This window comes from Cyanistes caeruleus, unplaced genomic scaffold (assembly GCF_971803275.1).
Source record: "Cyanistes caeruleus unplaced genomic scaffold, bCyaCae1.hap1.1 HAP1_SCAFFOLD_180, whole genome shotgun sequence".
Taxonomy (NCBI): domain Eukaryota; kingdom Metazoa; phylum Chordata; class Aves; order Passeriformes; family Paridae; genus Cyanistes; species Cyanistes caeruleus.
Window position 1 is genome coordinate 66,500 of NW_028255968.1, and position 16,419 is coordinate 82,918.

Genomic DNA, 16,419 nt, shown 5'->3' on the forward strand with positions numbered 1-16,419 from the left:
AGCCCCAAATATTGTCTGGCGTCCCTGGGAGGTTTTTTTCTCTGGGTGTGTAGGTTTGGATCTTGCAGGACCCCAAAGCTGAGCCCCTCGGGGCATCTTTGGGGTCCACGTGGCCATTGCCCAGTATTGGCTGGGGGAGGACATTGGTGCTGGGGACCCCTGGGAGAGCAGAGGAGAGGAACCCCTGGGACTCCCAGAGTGGGGAGAGCAGAGAGGGGCGATCCCAGAGCTGGGGGCTCCTGGCAGCTTGGAGAGGTGGGAGCCTGAAGAGGAGAGACTCCTGGGATCCCTGGGATCTCAAAGCAGAGATCAGGGGAGAAGGGAGCCCATGGACCCCCAAAAGCCTCTGGATCATTGCTAAGGAGGACCCCAGAGAAGGGGGAACCCCTGGAGCCCTTGGACCCCCATCATCCCAGGGAAGGGAAACCTCTGGAATCCCAAATAGGAAAGACAAGAGATGGGGAAATCCTGGGAGACTTTTTTTGAGGCTGAATCTTGATATTTTGGAGATTTTCATGGACACAAGACTCCTGCTGAGCTCGAGACATGGACTTAGGCAGGAGGAGCCTCTACTTCAAGGCACTCCCACTTTGTTTACCCCCAAATCAGGATTTGTCATTCCCAAGCCATGGCCAGATGGAGGAAGAGGAGGAAAATCCCCAGAGATCCTGCATGAGGAGGGGCTGCAAACCCAGCCCAGGGAGCTGCAAGGAGGAAAGATCCCCCCTGTGCCAGGAAGGCATCTGGAGATCCTGCCGGAGCTCAGAGCTGGGGGAGAGAGCTCATGGCAGGGAGAAGCCCCACAAATGCTTGGAATGTGGGAAGAGCTTCAGCTGGAGCTTCAAGTGGAGGAAACACCAAAGGATCCACCCTGGGAAATGGCTCTGGGAGTGTGGGGAGTGTGGGAAGGGCTTCAAGAACAGCTCCCATCTGATCTGGCACCACGTGATTCACACTGGGGAGAGCCCCTAGGAGTGTGGGGAGTGTGGGAAGAGGTTCAGGAAGATCTCTGTCCTGATTAACCACCATAGGATCCACACAGGGGAAAAGCCTGGAAAGTGCTTGGAATGTGGGAAGAGCTTCAGTCGCAGCTCCCGCCTGATCTGGCACCAGAACATCCACACAGGAGAATGCCCCAGCGAGTGTGGGGAATGTGGTAAGAGCTTCATTGAGATGTCCAATCTGATTTGTCACCAGAAGATCCACACAGGGGAAAAGCCCTACACGTGTGGGGAGTGTGGAAAGGGCTTCAGCTGGAGCTCCAACCTCGGGGCACACCAGTGCATCCTGAGTGTGGGAAGAGATTTCCAAGGAGCTCAGGTCTCATCAAACATCAGTGGATTCACACAGAGGAGAGGCCCTTCCACTGCCCTGACTGTGGGAAGGGCTTCACAAAACTGCACCCTCATCAGGCACCGGCACATCCACACTGAGGAGAGGCCCTACGAGTGTCCCCAGTGTGGGAAGAGCTTCTCACAGAGCTCAACCTTGACCAAACAGATCTTCCTGACTCCCTGTGGGCACCTGGGTAAACACAAAGGCAGGAATATCCATCAGAACACAGACCAACAATGGGAATTGCAGATTGACTGCCCCTGGAGATTCACTGGGATGCAGAGATACACCCAAAGCCCCTGGAGAAGCCCATGCCCGAGCAGGGGAATGCCTGAGATGAGGCTGTGACCCCGGGGGACACCTGTGGACAGAGGGGCCCCTGCTGGAGCCGCCTGTCCTGGAAGGTCTGACCCCGTGGCAGAATGACCCATGCTGCAGCACTGTGAGGGGGCTGCTCCCCATGGAATGGACTCAGGTTGGAGAAGTTCCTGGAGACCTCTCTGGTGGGAGAGATCCCAGAGTGCAGCAGGGGAACGACTCCTGTCCTTGAAGAGCAGGAAAAGCCCCGGGAGATGAACTGACCATGGCTCCATTCCCTGTATCCTTGCACTGCCAGGTAAGGATGCAGAGCTGGAAGGAGGGAGGGGTGGAAGGAAGGTGCTTTTAAGGGTCTTCTTATTCTCCTGCTCTGAGCTTATTGGCAATAAATTCAAGTCAAATCTCCTGTTTTATCCATGACTTCATTTGATGAGGAAATGCTCCCGGGTCCTTAACTCATGAACCCTTGGTTAAATTTTCTCTCCCTGTGTGGCTGTGGAGGGCAGTGAGAGAGCAGCTGTGGTGGGTGCCTGGACTCGGGCCAGCATCACCCCACAGCAGTGGGACATGTCCTTGTGTGGCCCTGTGCTATGGTGCTACAGGTGCTGTTGCTTTTGTCTCCCTTATGATTTTATCTTTTGCGTTAAATGCTCGTGAAGTGCCCCCGGTGACCCTCGTATTCCCTCGGCTCCGGTATCCCCGTCCCTTCCCCTGCTCCCCGTCCCACGTTCCATCCCGGCTGGCGGAGCCTTGGAGCTGCCGTGGGGGCCGTGGGGCTGCCCCGGGGGCTGCGCCCCGAGCCGGGGCCCCTTCCCAGTGCTCCCAGTGTGCCGCTCCAGCCTGGAGCAGCCAGCGAGGGCTTCAGCTGGGACGGCAGAGAGGCGCTGCTGGGAGGTCCTGGCTCACTTCGCTTTGGTTTTCGTATTTTTGGGAGTTTTCTGCAAGAAATCTCTCCTCTCCTCTACTCAGCCAAAGGGGTTTGGAGGGCGGGTTCCCTTTTTTGGGGGAAATCAAAGCGATGCACTGATGCTCCTAATTAGACGTGCATGAGGCTCCAGGGCTTCCCGCTGAGCCGGAGGCACCCAGCAGCCAGGGCTGGGCAAGGCGGGCCGGGAGGTGCGGAGAACTTTGTTTGTGTTGGGAGCTCAATGGCGGCTCGGGCCCGGCCCGTTCCAGGGCTGTTCCTCATCCCCGCCTTTCCCCTCACGCAGCCCGGGGCGGGCCCTGAGAGCGCGGGGCGGGGCTGTGCCGTGTGCAGAGCCCGCCGCTGGCTGCCATTGGCTGCTTCTGCCGTCACTCGTGGCACTGGCGCGCGCTGATTGGGCAGAGCGGGCACAAGCCCGGCCCCGCTGGCGCCCCCAGGGCGGCCGTGGGGCAGGAGAGCCGCCATTGCCGGAGCGTCTGTGCGGGCCCGGCAGCGGCGGCAGCAGCGGCCGGAGCCCGGTGAGGCGGCGGCGGAGCTCGGAGGCGGCCCCGGCCATCGCAGGTGGGAGCCGCGCTCGGTTCTGCGGGGGCTCGGGGCTCGCTGCGGGCCCGGGAGGGGGCGGCAGGGGGCTGTGGCGGGTGGCTTGTGCCGTGGCCGGCCCGTGTTGGCCCTGGGCTGAGGGCGCTGCGGGAGCGGCTGCCCGCGGTCTCCTTGCCGCTGGGGCCTCGGCAGGAGGCGGTGGCGGAGCAGCGCTGGCTCGTCCCGCTTCGTGTCGGGAGGCCGGAGGTGGCTGCGCTGGGCCCGGGGCCGGGCGGGAAAATTCCCGGCGCCAGAGGTTGGTGTGGCCCAAGGAGCCAGAGGAGTGGTGTGCGAGTGACTTTATTGCTGCCCAAAGGGAGAGGCCATGGGGCATTTGCCGTGCGCTCTCTCCAGTTCTTGGAGGACGCGGCCTCGTTTTTGTCCTGATTTTCCCGGCCGCATGTCCCTGTCCCTTTGCCCAACACTGGCCGAGGTGCTTGGAAGGTTCAGCCTTCCCGATCCGCCTGCTGCATGTCCTTTTTGTATAACACCCGATATTCCTGGCTCTGTGAAGTCTTTGTTCTTCTGGAAGTTCAGGAATGTATTGGGACTTGGTCTGAGCAGCAGTCCTTGTCAATTAGTAACATTTTCTGAAAATGATGGTTTCTCCCATTGTTGCCTTATGTACAAGTCCCTGGCCCTATCTCCAAGCAGATTCACTCATTGCCTCTGTTTTTTCCTTCCTGGAATCATTGCAATTCCTCCTGCAGGCAGGAAGCCCCTGGGCCATTGTGCAGGCTTTGGGCCATCAGTGTTAATTTGCATTTCTAAAGCTCCTCTCCTGGCTGCCTGGAGCAAAGCTTCTCTTCCAGGGCAGACATCCCGTGATTCACACGTGGCCCCCCACAGATCTGCTATGCTATTTATTTTTCGTTAAACAATATTCTAATAATTGTTTATGTGTTAAAGCACCAACTTTAAAGCTCTTCTAGTTTTCAAAGTGCAGCTTAAAGGTGAACATCGAAAAACTCATACCATCATTTTGTCATCACTAAGAGTCACGTTCAAATATAAAACAAAACTGCGAAAGCAATCAAGTGTTTTCTTTTTATTCTCCTGGGACTAAAAACTGATTCTCACACCACTGGCCCAAACAGAACCGACAATAGAGAAGTAAAATTATTACAAAAAATTACTCTAACGGTGTAATCCTTTCACTGAAACTGAGAAAAGCAAAAACTATTCAACAATGTCTTTAGAGAAATAAGGCATTACTTGATTCTGGCCAGAATGTGCAACAGGAATAATTTCATGCACACTTAGGCTGGGTGTGCAGAGAAAATCATTCCATGACACACGAGTTTGACTAGATTTTTCTAAATTTATACAGTCTGACCCCATAGAAATCCCTTGGTTTAATGTTCATTGGTTTGAAGGTGTGGAGTTGTTAGGATTTGGTTTCCTGTTACACCTGGATTTCTGTGCCTGTGATGGGAATTAGGTGGGCACTCCTGGATTTCCTGCTCAGCCTTTTCCAGACCAGGTGTCTCCAGCTGTGTCTGGGGCAGGTGTTGGTTGATGTTTGCTGCTGGGTGTTGATGTTTTGTTGATGGTCGTTATGTTGGTGGGAATCTTTTGGGCTATTCCCAGTCTGTTGAGATGTTAATTTCATCTCTGCTGAGTGGTGGAAAAGAAAGATTAAAACTCCTTTCCCCAAGGCAAAGGCAAACCAAGTCCCTTTAGAGAAATAAGATTTTAAATCATTTTCAAGTTGGTCTATTTTGCCAGCAGCTAATCCCAGGCAGGGCAGAGTGTGAGTGTAATTGAGAGGCAGAGTGGAATTGTCCCGGTGCCTTCCCCAGCAGCTGTGGCGAGGGCAGGCACAGAAAGGCCTGAAGCTGCAAGAGTGAGAGCAAGGATTGTCCCGCAGTGGCTGGAGATGGCAAAGGAGGGTGGCCAGGCCGAGGATTTGAGCAGAGGATCTGTGGGCAGGCGCAGGGGCTTCCCCCGCTGGGGAGCCCTGGCTGCTGCTGCGTTGCCTTCAGTGCAGGCTCAGGGGTGGCCTGTTTAATATTCCCTTGCAATTCAGATTTCTGAGTCTGGAAGAGCCATGGCTGGGGTATCAATCATTTTATTTTTTTCATTTTGTTAAGTTTTGTTCTCTTTCTTATATCTACACCATAACATTGAGACTATCTGGGGCTAAAGAAGTCACACAGTGTTCTGGCTAGAAGAGAGAATCCTCAATCCAGCTCCTGCAATTCCCTGTTAATCCTAAGAATTGCTGCAGCACTATTTCAGTCCTGGGAAACATTATTTCTGAGATTCCCTGAACCCTCTCAGGGTCAATAAAAGACAAAATTTCCATCAACGTAGGTCCCAAATATTTAACCATTTTCTCTACCTTTTGCCCTTTCTTTTTTTTCAGCTACTCAAAGCTGCTTTTTAGCCTGAAAATGAAGCCATTTCACAGAGGCTTCCTCTACCTCTTCTCCTTGTTTTTCTGACTGGATCAAGTCATCCACATCCTGCATTAAGCCAGTCCCTGGAGGTGAGGTCAATTCCTTTGATATTTCCTGCAAGGCTTGCCCCAATCAGGCCGGTGCTTCCGTGCATCCCTGCAGAAGGACCGTCCATGTCTTGAGCATTTTCCCTTCTAGCTCTTGTTGCCAGCCCAAGGCAGAATTCAGTTTGCATCCTCTGTGAGTGGGCAGATCCCCAGAAAGCATCTTTTGCATCAAGTTGTGAATGGCAGCAGTGTGAGGAGGGCACCTGGTTCAGGCTGGTGTAAGGATCTGAGAGTGTGGGGTGCCTCGGTTTCATCATCTCATTTCTTCTTCTTGGGTCCTGCAGCATTCTGTGGATTCCATTGGATTTCTTGTTTGGCAGGATAGGAGCATTCTAGGGAGCCATCCCTGGCTCCCCAAGCTGTGCCTTGAGCAGGACTCCCAGACAGGCTGTGAGCCCTTCCTTCCCTCCCTTGGAACAGGGGATTGCTTTTGGACACCTCTTGTCCTGGTTGCTTCAGGGAGATTTGGAGAGGCTCCATATCTAATTTTGCCAATTTCCCTGGGGCTGCCCACACTTGTGGGTTCACTTCAGCCGTGGCTCTGCCAGACATTTGACACAGAGGTACAACAGAACCAGCCTCTGTATCACCTTTTGCAACATTAATTTGCATTTTCCATTTAGCCATCAAATCCCTTCCCAGTAAATTACAATCACAATTGTGAGCAAATAGAAGGTCCTGCATTTTAAACCCATCCTCCACATCTGCTAATAGTGGCTGAATAAAAGACAACAACTCATCTTTCCCACTTAGTGTCTTAATAATTAAAATATACCTTAACAATTTACTCCCCTTAGGTGTAAGATTCCGAGTGGATGGAGAGGCCCCTGTGTCCATCAGGAAAGGTCTCCTCTGGATCCAGAGCCACCCTGGATGTTCCCAAGGGCTGCAGTGTGGTGGGTCCCTGGTGGAATGGGAGCTGTGCCACCGCTAAGAATGCGTGTCCATCAAGGGCTGGACTTGCTGGTGCTGAGGGTGCTGCTGTCTGTGCTTGCAGTGTCCTTGTGCCCTGCAGCTGGAAGGCTGATTCCTTGCCAGGGGCTGTTTGGGTGGGCTGTGCCCTGGCCAGGAGGGCAATGCCTGTGCCAGGTGCTTGTGGCCGAGGGTGTCCCCTGGGTGCTGGGGCCCCCTTGGGCCCTGGGCTTGATCCCTCAGTGGCTGTAGGAAGTGTGCCATGGCCTTTGCCTTCAGCTTGGCCTTTTGCTCATCCCTTGCTGCATTCAGCTGCTGAGCCTTTGTGAGCAAGTGCTGCAGGGGCTTCTTCTGTCGCTGCTGCAGCCCCCCTCAGTGCCTGTGGGTGCTCATCGTGTGGCAGCTGCTGAGCTTTCTGCAAAATCCTTCCTTTCTCCAGGGACCCAGCAGGAAATGCTTAACAGATCATGTGGATCCTTGCAGGTCTAATCGCCATTTGTGAGCTGTTCCTTCCTCGTGCTGGCTGTGCTGAGGCTCCCCTCCCCAGCCCGTATCCCAGAGCCGGTCCCTGTCCTGCCGCAGTGTCCAAAGGCGGCCCCCCCGGCGGGCAGGGCCGGCAGCTCCACGGGGCCGGGCAGCGGCCGGGGCGTCCCGCAGCCTCCTGGGGGCCGGGGGCCACTGCCGGCCCTGTCCGGGGGGTGCTGGGCTCAGGCAGCGCCCGGCGCTGAGCCCTGGCTGCCCCACAGCCCCGGCCCGGCCCCACAGCTCCCCACAGGCCCCCAGCCCGTGCTCCCGGTGCCGCAGCTCTGCGCCCGCTCCTGCCGCTCCCAGCTCAGAGAAACCCCCTGAAATCCTCACCTCCTTGTTTTCCTGTCCTCCAAAACTGGGATACAACGGATCTGCTGGCAAATTCTGAGGACAAGCACCTTCTGGAAAACATCACAATCCTCAGTACTTTTCTCTTACTCTTCCATTATTATTTTTCTTACCCCATAGATTGCTCTTGTTGCTTCTTGCCTTAAGCACATTCCTGCACACTCCCCTTCACCCAGTCCCTTCCCAGCACACCAACACCATCCATCCCCTGTTGTCTAAATCCCTTCTGGACTTCCCTTATTGCCCCCTGGGTGTCCATGTCCTTAATTCCCTCTGGGAGAATGTGCAAATGACCTCCACATGCTCCCAAGGGACCCTTGAGAGATATTTTGGGATCCTCATCCCTTTTGCTGGGACCCCATTGTGGCTTTCCCTTTTGTCCCCTCCCTGGGTGCCCTGCCATGTTCACTCCCCGAAGATGCCACTGTAGTCACTGCTGAGATTTTCAGTGCTCTCTCCCTGCCGACTCTTGAGAGCCGCCCTGATCCGTCCCTCGTCTGTCTCCTGCTCACTCTCGGGTACCCAATCAATGCCCGGTGCCGCCGCCAGCCGAGGGAGCCGATCCCCCAAACTGGGTGAGGCCCCTTCAGCTGCACTCACTGCCCGCCGGCCCGGACGGTGGAAGGAATTGCGGAGGAGCCCCAGGGTGTGTGGAAAACTTGACATCCCCAGAGGTTTCTGTCCACAAGGAAGACAGAGGAGTCCTGTAAAAGTAATTTCATTCATAAAAAAGGGAGAGGCCATGGGACATTTCCCATTGGGTCTCTCCTGTTGTTGGCAGACACAGCCTCCTTTTCATCCTAATTTTCTTGCCACATCTCCCTCTTCCTTTCCCCACTGGCTGAAGTCCTGGAGAGGTACAGACTTCCCAATTCACCCCACTTTTGTATAGCTAACGATATTGATGTCTGTGTTAAGTCTTTGTTGTTGTTCTGGAAGTTGATGAATTTAGCAGGACCTTGGCTGAGCAGCAGTCTGTGTCATCAATTAATAATATTTTGTGCAGCTGCTGGCTCCTCCTGTCACTTCCTTATGTCCACGTCCCTGGCCCTATGTGCAGTGAGGTTGAGGGGATCAGTTTGTAAAGAGGCTTTGTTGTTGTTCCTTTGCTGGGGTTGCCCCGTTTTGGGGCCATCCCCTCTGGAGCAGGGTGTCCCCCCTTGGTGCAGGCGCAGGGCTCAGGCAGGGCTGAGCCAATCAGAGCGCGCGGCGCTGATGACTCATCAGTGTCCAGGCAGAGCCGCAGCTGCCAGCGTTCCCCAGCTGGAGCCCAGCTGCGCCCCTCCCCCCCGGGCCTTGGCGCCCCCCTGGAGGGGAATTTGGGGAGGTGGGAGGGGGGAGCGCCAAGGCCGGGCCCCCCCCGCGCTGTGGTGGCGGGAGCGGCTGCAGTGGGGAGCGAGTGCGGGCGGAAGCGGCCGAGAGCCCAGCGCTGCCCCAGGCCGAGCTGGCCCAGCTGCATCCGTGCCCCTGCGGTGGGATGCTGTGGGACTGGGGGGGAAGAGGGAGGCGGCAGTGGGTGCTGGGCCTGGGGGCAGGAGGGGAAGGGAAGGAGAAGCGGGGTTGAAGAACAAAATGGTCAAAGGATTCACGTGGGAGGAAAAGGTGGGTTTATGCAGGAGGAGAAATAGTAGGAGGAAGCAGAGTGTGAGGAAGAGTAGGGACACAGGAGGAGGAGGAGCAGGAAGAGGAAGCAGCACAAGGTTCCACCCTCCCTGTGTGTGCAGTCCCAGGAGTGTTGCCCTGGAGGTGACTGGGGAGGGGATCCACGATTTTGATGGGGCTGAATCTTGGTGTTTCTGAGCTTTATTGGGCTAAATGTTGGTGCTTTGTTTTTTTGCAGGGGCTGAATCTTTGTATTCTGGAGGGGGTTTTGCCTGAATTTGGTGTTTGGGTAGTTTTTCATCACTGTTTTGATGTTTGGGCTGAATCTTGGTGCTTTGCTTTGTTACAGACACAAGATGCCCAATGACTTTCTGAGATGAACTTGGGCATGGAGGAACCCCCAGTCCAAGGCGCTCTCCTCTCCTTTTCCTCCTAACCAGGAATTTTCATTCCCAAACTGTGTCCAGATGGCAGAGGAGGAGAAAAAGCCCCAGAGATCCTGCATGAGGAGGGGCTGGAAACCCAGTCCAGGGAGCTGCGAGGAGGAAAGATCCCCCCAGTGCCAGGAACATGGCCAGAGATCCAGCCGGAGCTCAGAGCTGGGGGAGAAGCCCCACAAGTGCTTGGAATGTGGGAAGGGCTTCAGGTACAGCTCCCACCTCATCCAGCACCAGAGGATCCACACAGGGGAAAAGCCCTACGAGTGTGGGGAATGTGGGAAGAGCTTCAGCCAGAGCTCCAGCCTGAGGACTCACCAGAAGATCCACATGAGAGAACAACCCTATGCGTGTGGGAAATGTGGGAAGTGTTTCAGAGGTATCTCTGACCTGATGAGACACCAGGTGCTCCACACAGGGGAACGGCCCTACACCTGCTTGGAATGTGGGAAGAGCTTTGGGTGGAGCTCCAGTCTGAGGGAGCACCGGCGCATCCACACTGGGGAGAGGCCCTACGAGTGTCCTGAGTGTGGGAAGAGGTTTCAGCACAGCTCCCATGTCCTCGTACATGAGCGGATTCACACAGAGGAGAGGCCCTTCCGCTGCCCTGACTGTGGGAAGGGCTTCAACTGCAACTCCACCCTTGTCAGGCACCGGCGCATCCACACTGGGGAGAGGCCCTACGAGTGTCCCCAGTGTGGGAAGAGCTTCTCACGGAGCTCTCACTTGACCCAACACCAACGGAGTCACCAGTAAGGGAAGCCCTGCGAGTGCCCCGAGTGCAGGAAGAGCTTCGTGCGCTGCTCCAGCTCCATCCCCCATGGGAGGATGGGCGTTGGATGATCCCCAGTGACCCCCGTTGGGCAGAGCCCTGGTGATCCGTGGTCCTGGTGATGCGTGTTGGGAAGACATGTGGCTGGGAGGCTCCACATCTTCCTGGCTCCCTGTGGGCACCTGGATGAAAGCAGGGGAATGAAAATCCATCAGGACACAGACCAACAATGGGAATTCCTTGAGGAGAGTGGATTTGTTGACTTTCAATCCTAGAGAACCTTTTGTCGCTGCCTCAGGAGCACTGTTGGCAGAGAAAAGGGGGTGACACCGGGCTTGGGGGCCCTGAGGGAACACACATGCTCTGGGGGGGGGAAATCCAAACTTAGGGACCCTGTCTCACATTATTGCTCAGGTAGATGCTGAGCCCCAGAACCAGGAAGACGAAACCCAGCATGGAGACTCCAATCTCCGTAAGCATCTTACTGCAGGTGGCATTTCATGGCGTCCCTGGGGCAACTGCAGAGGTCAGGACCCCCAAAACCTCTCACAGACCCCACAGGTACCTCAAAGGACCCTCTCAGTCTCCCCCAGCCTGCCCAGGACCCTCTGGAACCTCCTTTGGACTAACTAATTTTAAAAAATTAGGTATTTTAGAAGATTTGGAGATCTCAGCTAGAGACAGGCCTTGCTGGAGCTAGTTAGAGTTAATGATTAAGTGAGAAGCAGGATTTGAGATAATGAATCTCAGACTTAGGTAAAAAATTACTTGTCATTGTATGTTTGTTTAGCTGTGCTTATAATGAGAAAAGAGAAACTGATAAACGGGTTCAGGAAGATCACAGACCTTACATCTGGAAACCCATTTCAAAGTCACAAGGGAGGAAATTGGAGTTGTACCAAATGTCATTTGTAATGTTAACCATTGTAAAGGTAGAAAGGTGAGAGTGAGGAAGAGCGGTTTTCCTTCATCTCCTGATGACTCCTCCGCACCAAAACGACCCCCTACTCAAATTGGGGAGCCAACCACGCAGTTGTAATGACATTTTAAACTGATTACAGTGCATTTTAATCCAAAGTGGGGAATGGGAAGTGTTAGCATTATGCATATGTATTAGTATTAATATGTATTAGTATTTTGGATATTCAAGACTTTTGTAAATAAATTCACACTGGAATCTTTTGTCAGCTTGCAGTGCGTATTAAGGGGTGACTCCCGCACTCGCCCAGTGCTGTGATTAAACATCCACTTTGTAACTTTAAACTGTTGGAGAGGTTTTTTTGTCCATTAACAGATTGATGTTGATACTGGATCAATATCACTATTTTGGTAAATCACTGCCAGTCTCTTCCCAGCCTCCCCAGGACCCACCAGAGCCCCTCCTGTTCCTCTCAGGATCCCACAGCCCCCTCCCAATTTCCCCCCACTGCCCCTGGACCCCCAAACCCTCTCCCAGTCCCTTCCCAGCCCCACCAGGACTCATCAAGACTCCTCCCAGTCTCTTCCAGCACAACCAACCTCATCCCAATCCCTGCTTTCCAATGCCCAATCTCCTTCCAGCTCCTCCAGGCTCACTCAAATCATTCCCAGTGACGCCCAGCACCCCCAAACTCCCTCCCAGTTTCCACCAGGACCCCCAGAACCCCATCCCACCCTCCCCAACATCCTTCAAACCCCTTCCCAGCCATCCTAAGCACCTCAATCCCTTCCCCAGTTTAAACCAGTCTGTCTCAAACTCCCTCCCAGTTACACCCAGCACACCCCAATCCCCCTCTGGGCCCCCCCAGTGCCTCCCCCGCTGCCCCCGGCGCTGTGGGGGCCGTGCCGTGCCCCAGTGCCGGCTCAGGGGGTGCTCCAGGCTGCCGTGCTCCACCTGGCAGCTGGAGCTGAGCCCGCATTGCCGGGGGCGGTTTCCAGCAGCACCAGGAGCTGCTGGCTCCAGTCCCCGCTGGGGAGCACGGCAGTGGCCAGCACGTGGCCCGAGAGCTGCTGCTGGCCCTGGGAGCAGCTCAGCTGGATGTGGGCAGGGGAGAAATCCATCAGGGAGCAGAGCAGGCGGCCGGGGCCGGGCTGGGAGCTGGAGGGCACCAGCGAGATGGACACGCTGGGATGGGCACTGGGAGAGATGGGAGACGAGTTGTGTGGCATTGAGAGGGACTGGGAATGGACTGGCAGGGACTGGGATGGCACTGAAAGAGATGAGAGTGGATACTGGGACACTGGATGAGGGCGTGGAGGTCTGGGAGTGAAGTGAGAATGAACTAGGAATAGACTGGGAATGGCTAAAAAGGAGTGGGCGGGACTGTGGCGGCACTGGGCGGGACTGTGGTGGCACTGGGCGGGACTGTGGTGGCACTGGGAGGGACTGTGGTGGCACTGGGAGGGACTGGGAATGAAGCGCGCGGCGCTTGCAGGCCGAGTCCAGCGCGGGGCTCTCGGCTTTGTGGACCTGCCCGGCAACTGATGAGTCATCAGAGAGACGCGCCCTGATTGGCTGAGGGGAGGCAGATCCACGGGGAGGCGAGATGGACAGGCGGGGTCACTGGGAGTGACTGGGATGGACTGGGAGTGACTGGGATGGACTGGGAGAGGCTGGGATGGACTGGGAGAGCCACGGGAGCCACTGGGAGGGACAAGGGGCCCCGGGGATGGGCACACGGAAGGCTGAGGGCTCTGGGGTGATTCCCAGGGAGGTTTCGAGGGACATGGCCGGGCCCCTCTCTGTGCCCCGCGAGCAGCGGCCCGGACAGAAAAGTTCAGGAGCGGGAGGAGGTGTTTCTCAAGATTGATTTTAATCCTCATTCTCCTGGTCTGATTTGCTCAGTCCTAAGCTCAGTTCATTTCCCCGTGTCGGGCTGTTGTGCCCCTGATGGTGATCCCTGAGTGACCTCTCCCTGCCCTTGTCCCGACCCACGAGGATTTGGATTTGTTTCAGTTCAGTGGAATTCGTGGTGATTTGGGGGGAGCTGGAGCAAAGCAGCTGGAAAGCACAGTGGGCGTGTGTCCTGGGTTGATTATGATGTTAAATTGTATCCCCATTCGTCCACCTAACCCAGACACAGGTTTTGTATTCTTAAAATTCCATCTGAGAGTAAAAGTGAGTGGAAAAGAAGCACCAAGTCTGTTATCAGACTGCACTTGCTCCCCCCGCATCGGGAGTTTTGACTACAGCACAGACAGACAACAAGACACAGATCGCCTTGGCTTTCCAGCTAGCCGGAGCAGAGAGGTCTTCCTGGACTGTTTTCTTTCCCTTTTCCTGAAACGAATCGAAGCTGCTCTGGACTGGGGACTCGGGGGAGCACCGGGAGCACCCCTGGACTACCGGGAGCCCGGCCTGGGCAGCGGCATTTTCCAGCGCCAGAGGGACTGATAACAGAGCCAACACCCCCAGGAAAGAGACCCTCTGAAGTTCCTCATCTCTGCTGAAGGGCGAGAGGTTTTGTAATTTGATATCGTTCATTTTTGTGCTGGGTAGTGCTGTGCCTGGGAAATAAACAGGTTTTTTCCACTCCTCTCAGAGAAATCTCTTCCCGAACTGGATGGGGGGTGGGAGAAAGGGGCCACGTGGGTTTGCTTCCCGGGGGGAACCCACTGGAGGTTTTCTCCCAAATTTACCCTAAACCAGGACAATCACCCAAATTACACAAACACATCACAAAATTTCAGAAACATCCCTCAAAATTCCAGAAAAATCCCAAAAAATGGCAGAAAACACCCACAAAATTTCCTAAATCTTCTTGAAACTCTACCAAATTCCAGAAGCATCCCACATAATCTCCAAAAATTTCCGCACAATCTAAGAAAAACCCCTCAAAACTCTTCAAGACTCCTCAAAATCCCACAAAATTCCAGAAAAACCTCACAAAATTCCAGAAAAAAATCCACAAAATTCCCAAAATCTTCTCATAAGCCCAACAAATTCCAGAAATATCCCACAAAATCTCCACAAATTTCCACACAATCAAAGTAAAATCCCACACAATTCCTCAAAGCTCCTCAAAATCCCACAAAATCCCACAAAATTCCAGAAAATTACCACAACATTCCAAAACAATCCCACCAAATTCCAGAAACATCCCACATAATCTTTACAAATTTCCAAAAAACCTAAGAAAAATCCCTCAAAACTCTTCAAGTCTCCTCAATATCCCACAAAATTCCACAGAAACCACACAACATTCAAAAAAAATCCCAAAAAATTACAGAAACATCCCACAAAATCCTTCAAGTCTCCTCAAAATCCCACAAAATTCCAGACAATTCCTCAACATTCCGAAGAAATCCCACAAAATTCCAGAAACATCTCACAAAATTCCTAAAAAAATCCCACAAAATTCCCCAGATCTCCTCATAAGCCCAACAAATTCCAGAAATATCCCAAAAAATCTCCACAAATTTCCACACAATCTAAGAAAAATCCCACACAATTCTTCAAGTCTTCTCAAAATCCCACAAAATTCCAGAAAATTACCACAACATTCCCAATAAATGCCAGAAAATTCTCTAAAACTTCAGAAAACCTAACCAAATTCCAGAAACACCCCACAAAATCTCCACTAATTTCCACAAAATCTAAGAAAAAGGCCATTAAAATTCTTCAAGTCTCCTCAAAATCCCCCAAATTCCAAAAAAAAATCACAAAATTCTAGAAATATCCCTCAATATTCCAGAAAAATCATAAAAAAGGGCAGAAAACTCGCACAAAAGTTCCCAAAATCTTCTGAAAACCCCACAAAATTCCAGAAATATCCCACAAAATCACTACAAATTTCCGCACAATCTAAGAAAAATGCCCCACAAAATCCTTCTTGTCTCCTCAGAATCCCACAAAATTCAAGAAAATTACCACAACTTTCCAAAAAAATCCCACAAAATTCCCCAAATCTTCTCAAAACCCTACCAAATTTCAAAAACATCCTTCATAATCTTTACAAATTTCCACAAAACCTAAGAAAAATCCCACAAAATTCTTCAAGGCTCCTCAATATGCCACAAAATTCCACAGAAACCACACAACATTCAAAAAAATTCCTAAAAATTCTAGAAACATCCCACAAAATCCTTCAAGTCTCCTCAAAATCCCACAAAATTCCAGACAATTCCATAACATTCCAAAGAAATCCCACCAAATTCCAGAAACATCCCACAAAAATCCAGAAAAAAATCCACAAAATTCCCCAGATCTTCTCATAAGCCCAGCAAATTCCAGAAATATCCCATAAAATCTCCACAAATTTCCATGCAATCTAAGAAAAATCCCACACAATTCATCAAGGCTGCTTAAAATCACACGAAATTTTAGAAAATTACCACATTCCAAAAAAATCCCACAAAATTCCCTAAAACTTCAGAAAACCCTACCAAATTCTTGAAATATCCCCACAAAATCTCCACTAATTTCCTCACAATCTAAGAAAAATGTACTCAAAATTCTTCAAGTCTCTCCAAAATCACCGAAATTACAAAAAATCATCACAAAATTCCAGAAACATCCCGCCACATTCCAGAAAAATCCCAAAAAATGCCAGAAAACACCCACAAAATTCCCTACATCTTCTCAAAACCCTACCAAATTCCAGAAATATCCCACATAATCTTCACAAATTTCCACAAAGCCTGAGAAAAATCCCACAAAATTCTTCAGGGCTCCTCAATATCCTACAAAATTCCACAAAAACCCCACAACATTCCAAAAAATCCTAACAATTCTAGAAACAATCCACAAAATTTCTCAGATCTCCTCAAAATCCCACAAAATTCCTGACAATTCCACAACATTCAAAAAAAATCCCACCAAATTCCAGGAACACCTCACAAAATTCCAGAAAAAAACCCCTCAAAATTCCAAAAATCTTCTCATAAGCCAAACAAATTCCAGATATATCCCAAAAAATCTCCATAAATTTCCACACAATGTAAGAAAAATGCTTAAAAACATTTCATGAGTCTTTGAAATCTTTCAAAATTCAAAAAAAATCTCACAAAATTTAAGAAACTTCCACAAAAATCTCTTCAATATCCCACAAAATTTTAAAAAAATCACACAACATTAAAGAAAAAAAAACCACAAAATTCACTAAATCTTCTCAAAACTTTACTGAATTCCAGAAACATCCCACAAAATCTCCACAATTTCCACAAAATTCTACAA

The 16,419-nt window shown here is 52.1% G+C and overlaps 1 protein-coding gene across 1 annotated transcript; it reads left to right on the forward strand.

The window, feature by feature from the left end:
* The first annotated feature begins 9,523 nt into the window (after positions 1-9,523).
* Positions 9,524-10,249, forward strand: LOC147645732 (uncharacterized). The gene has a single exon (XM_086874260.1). The coding sequence runs from the start codon at positions 9,524-9,526 to the stop codon at positions 10,247-10,249; it is 726 nt and encodes a 241-aa protein (XP_086730386.1).
* Positions 10,250-16,419: the final 6,170 nt, after the last annotated feature.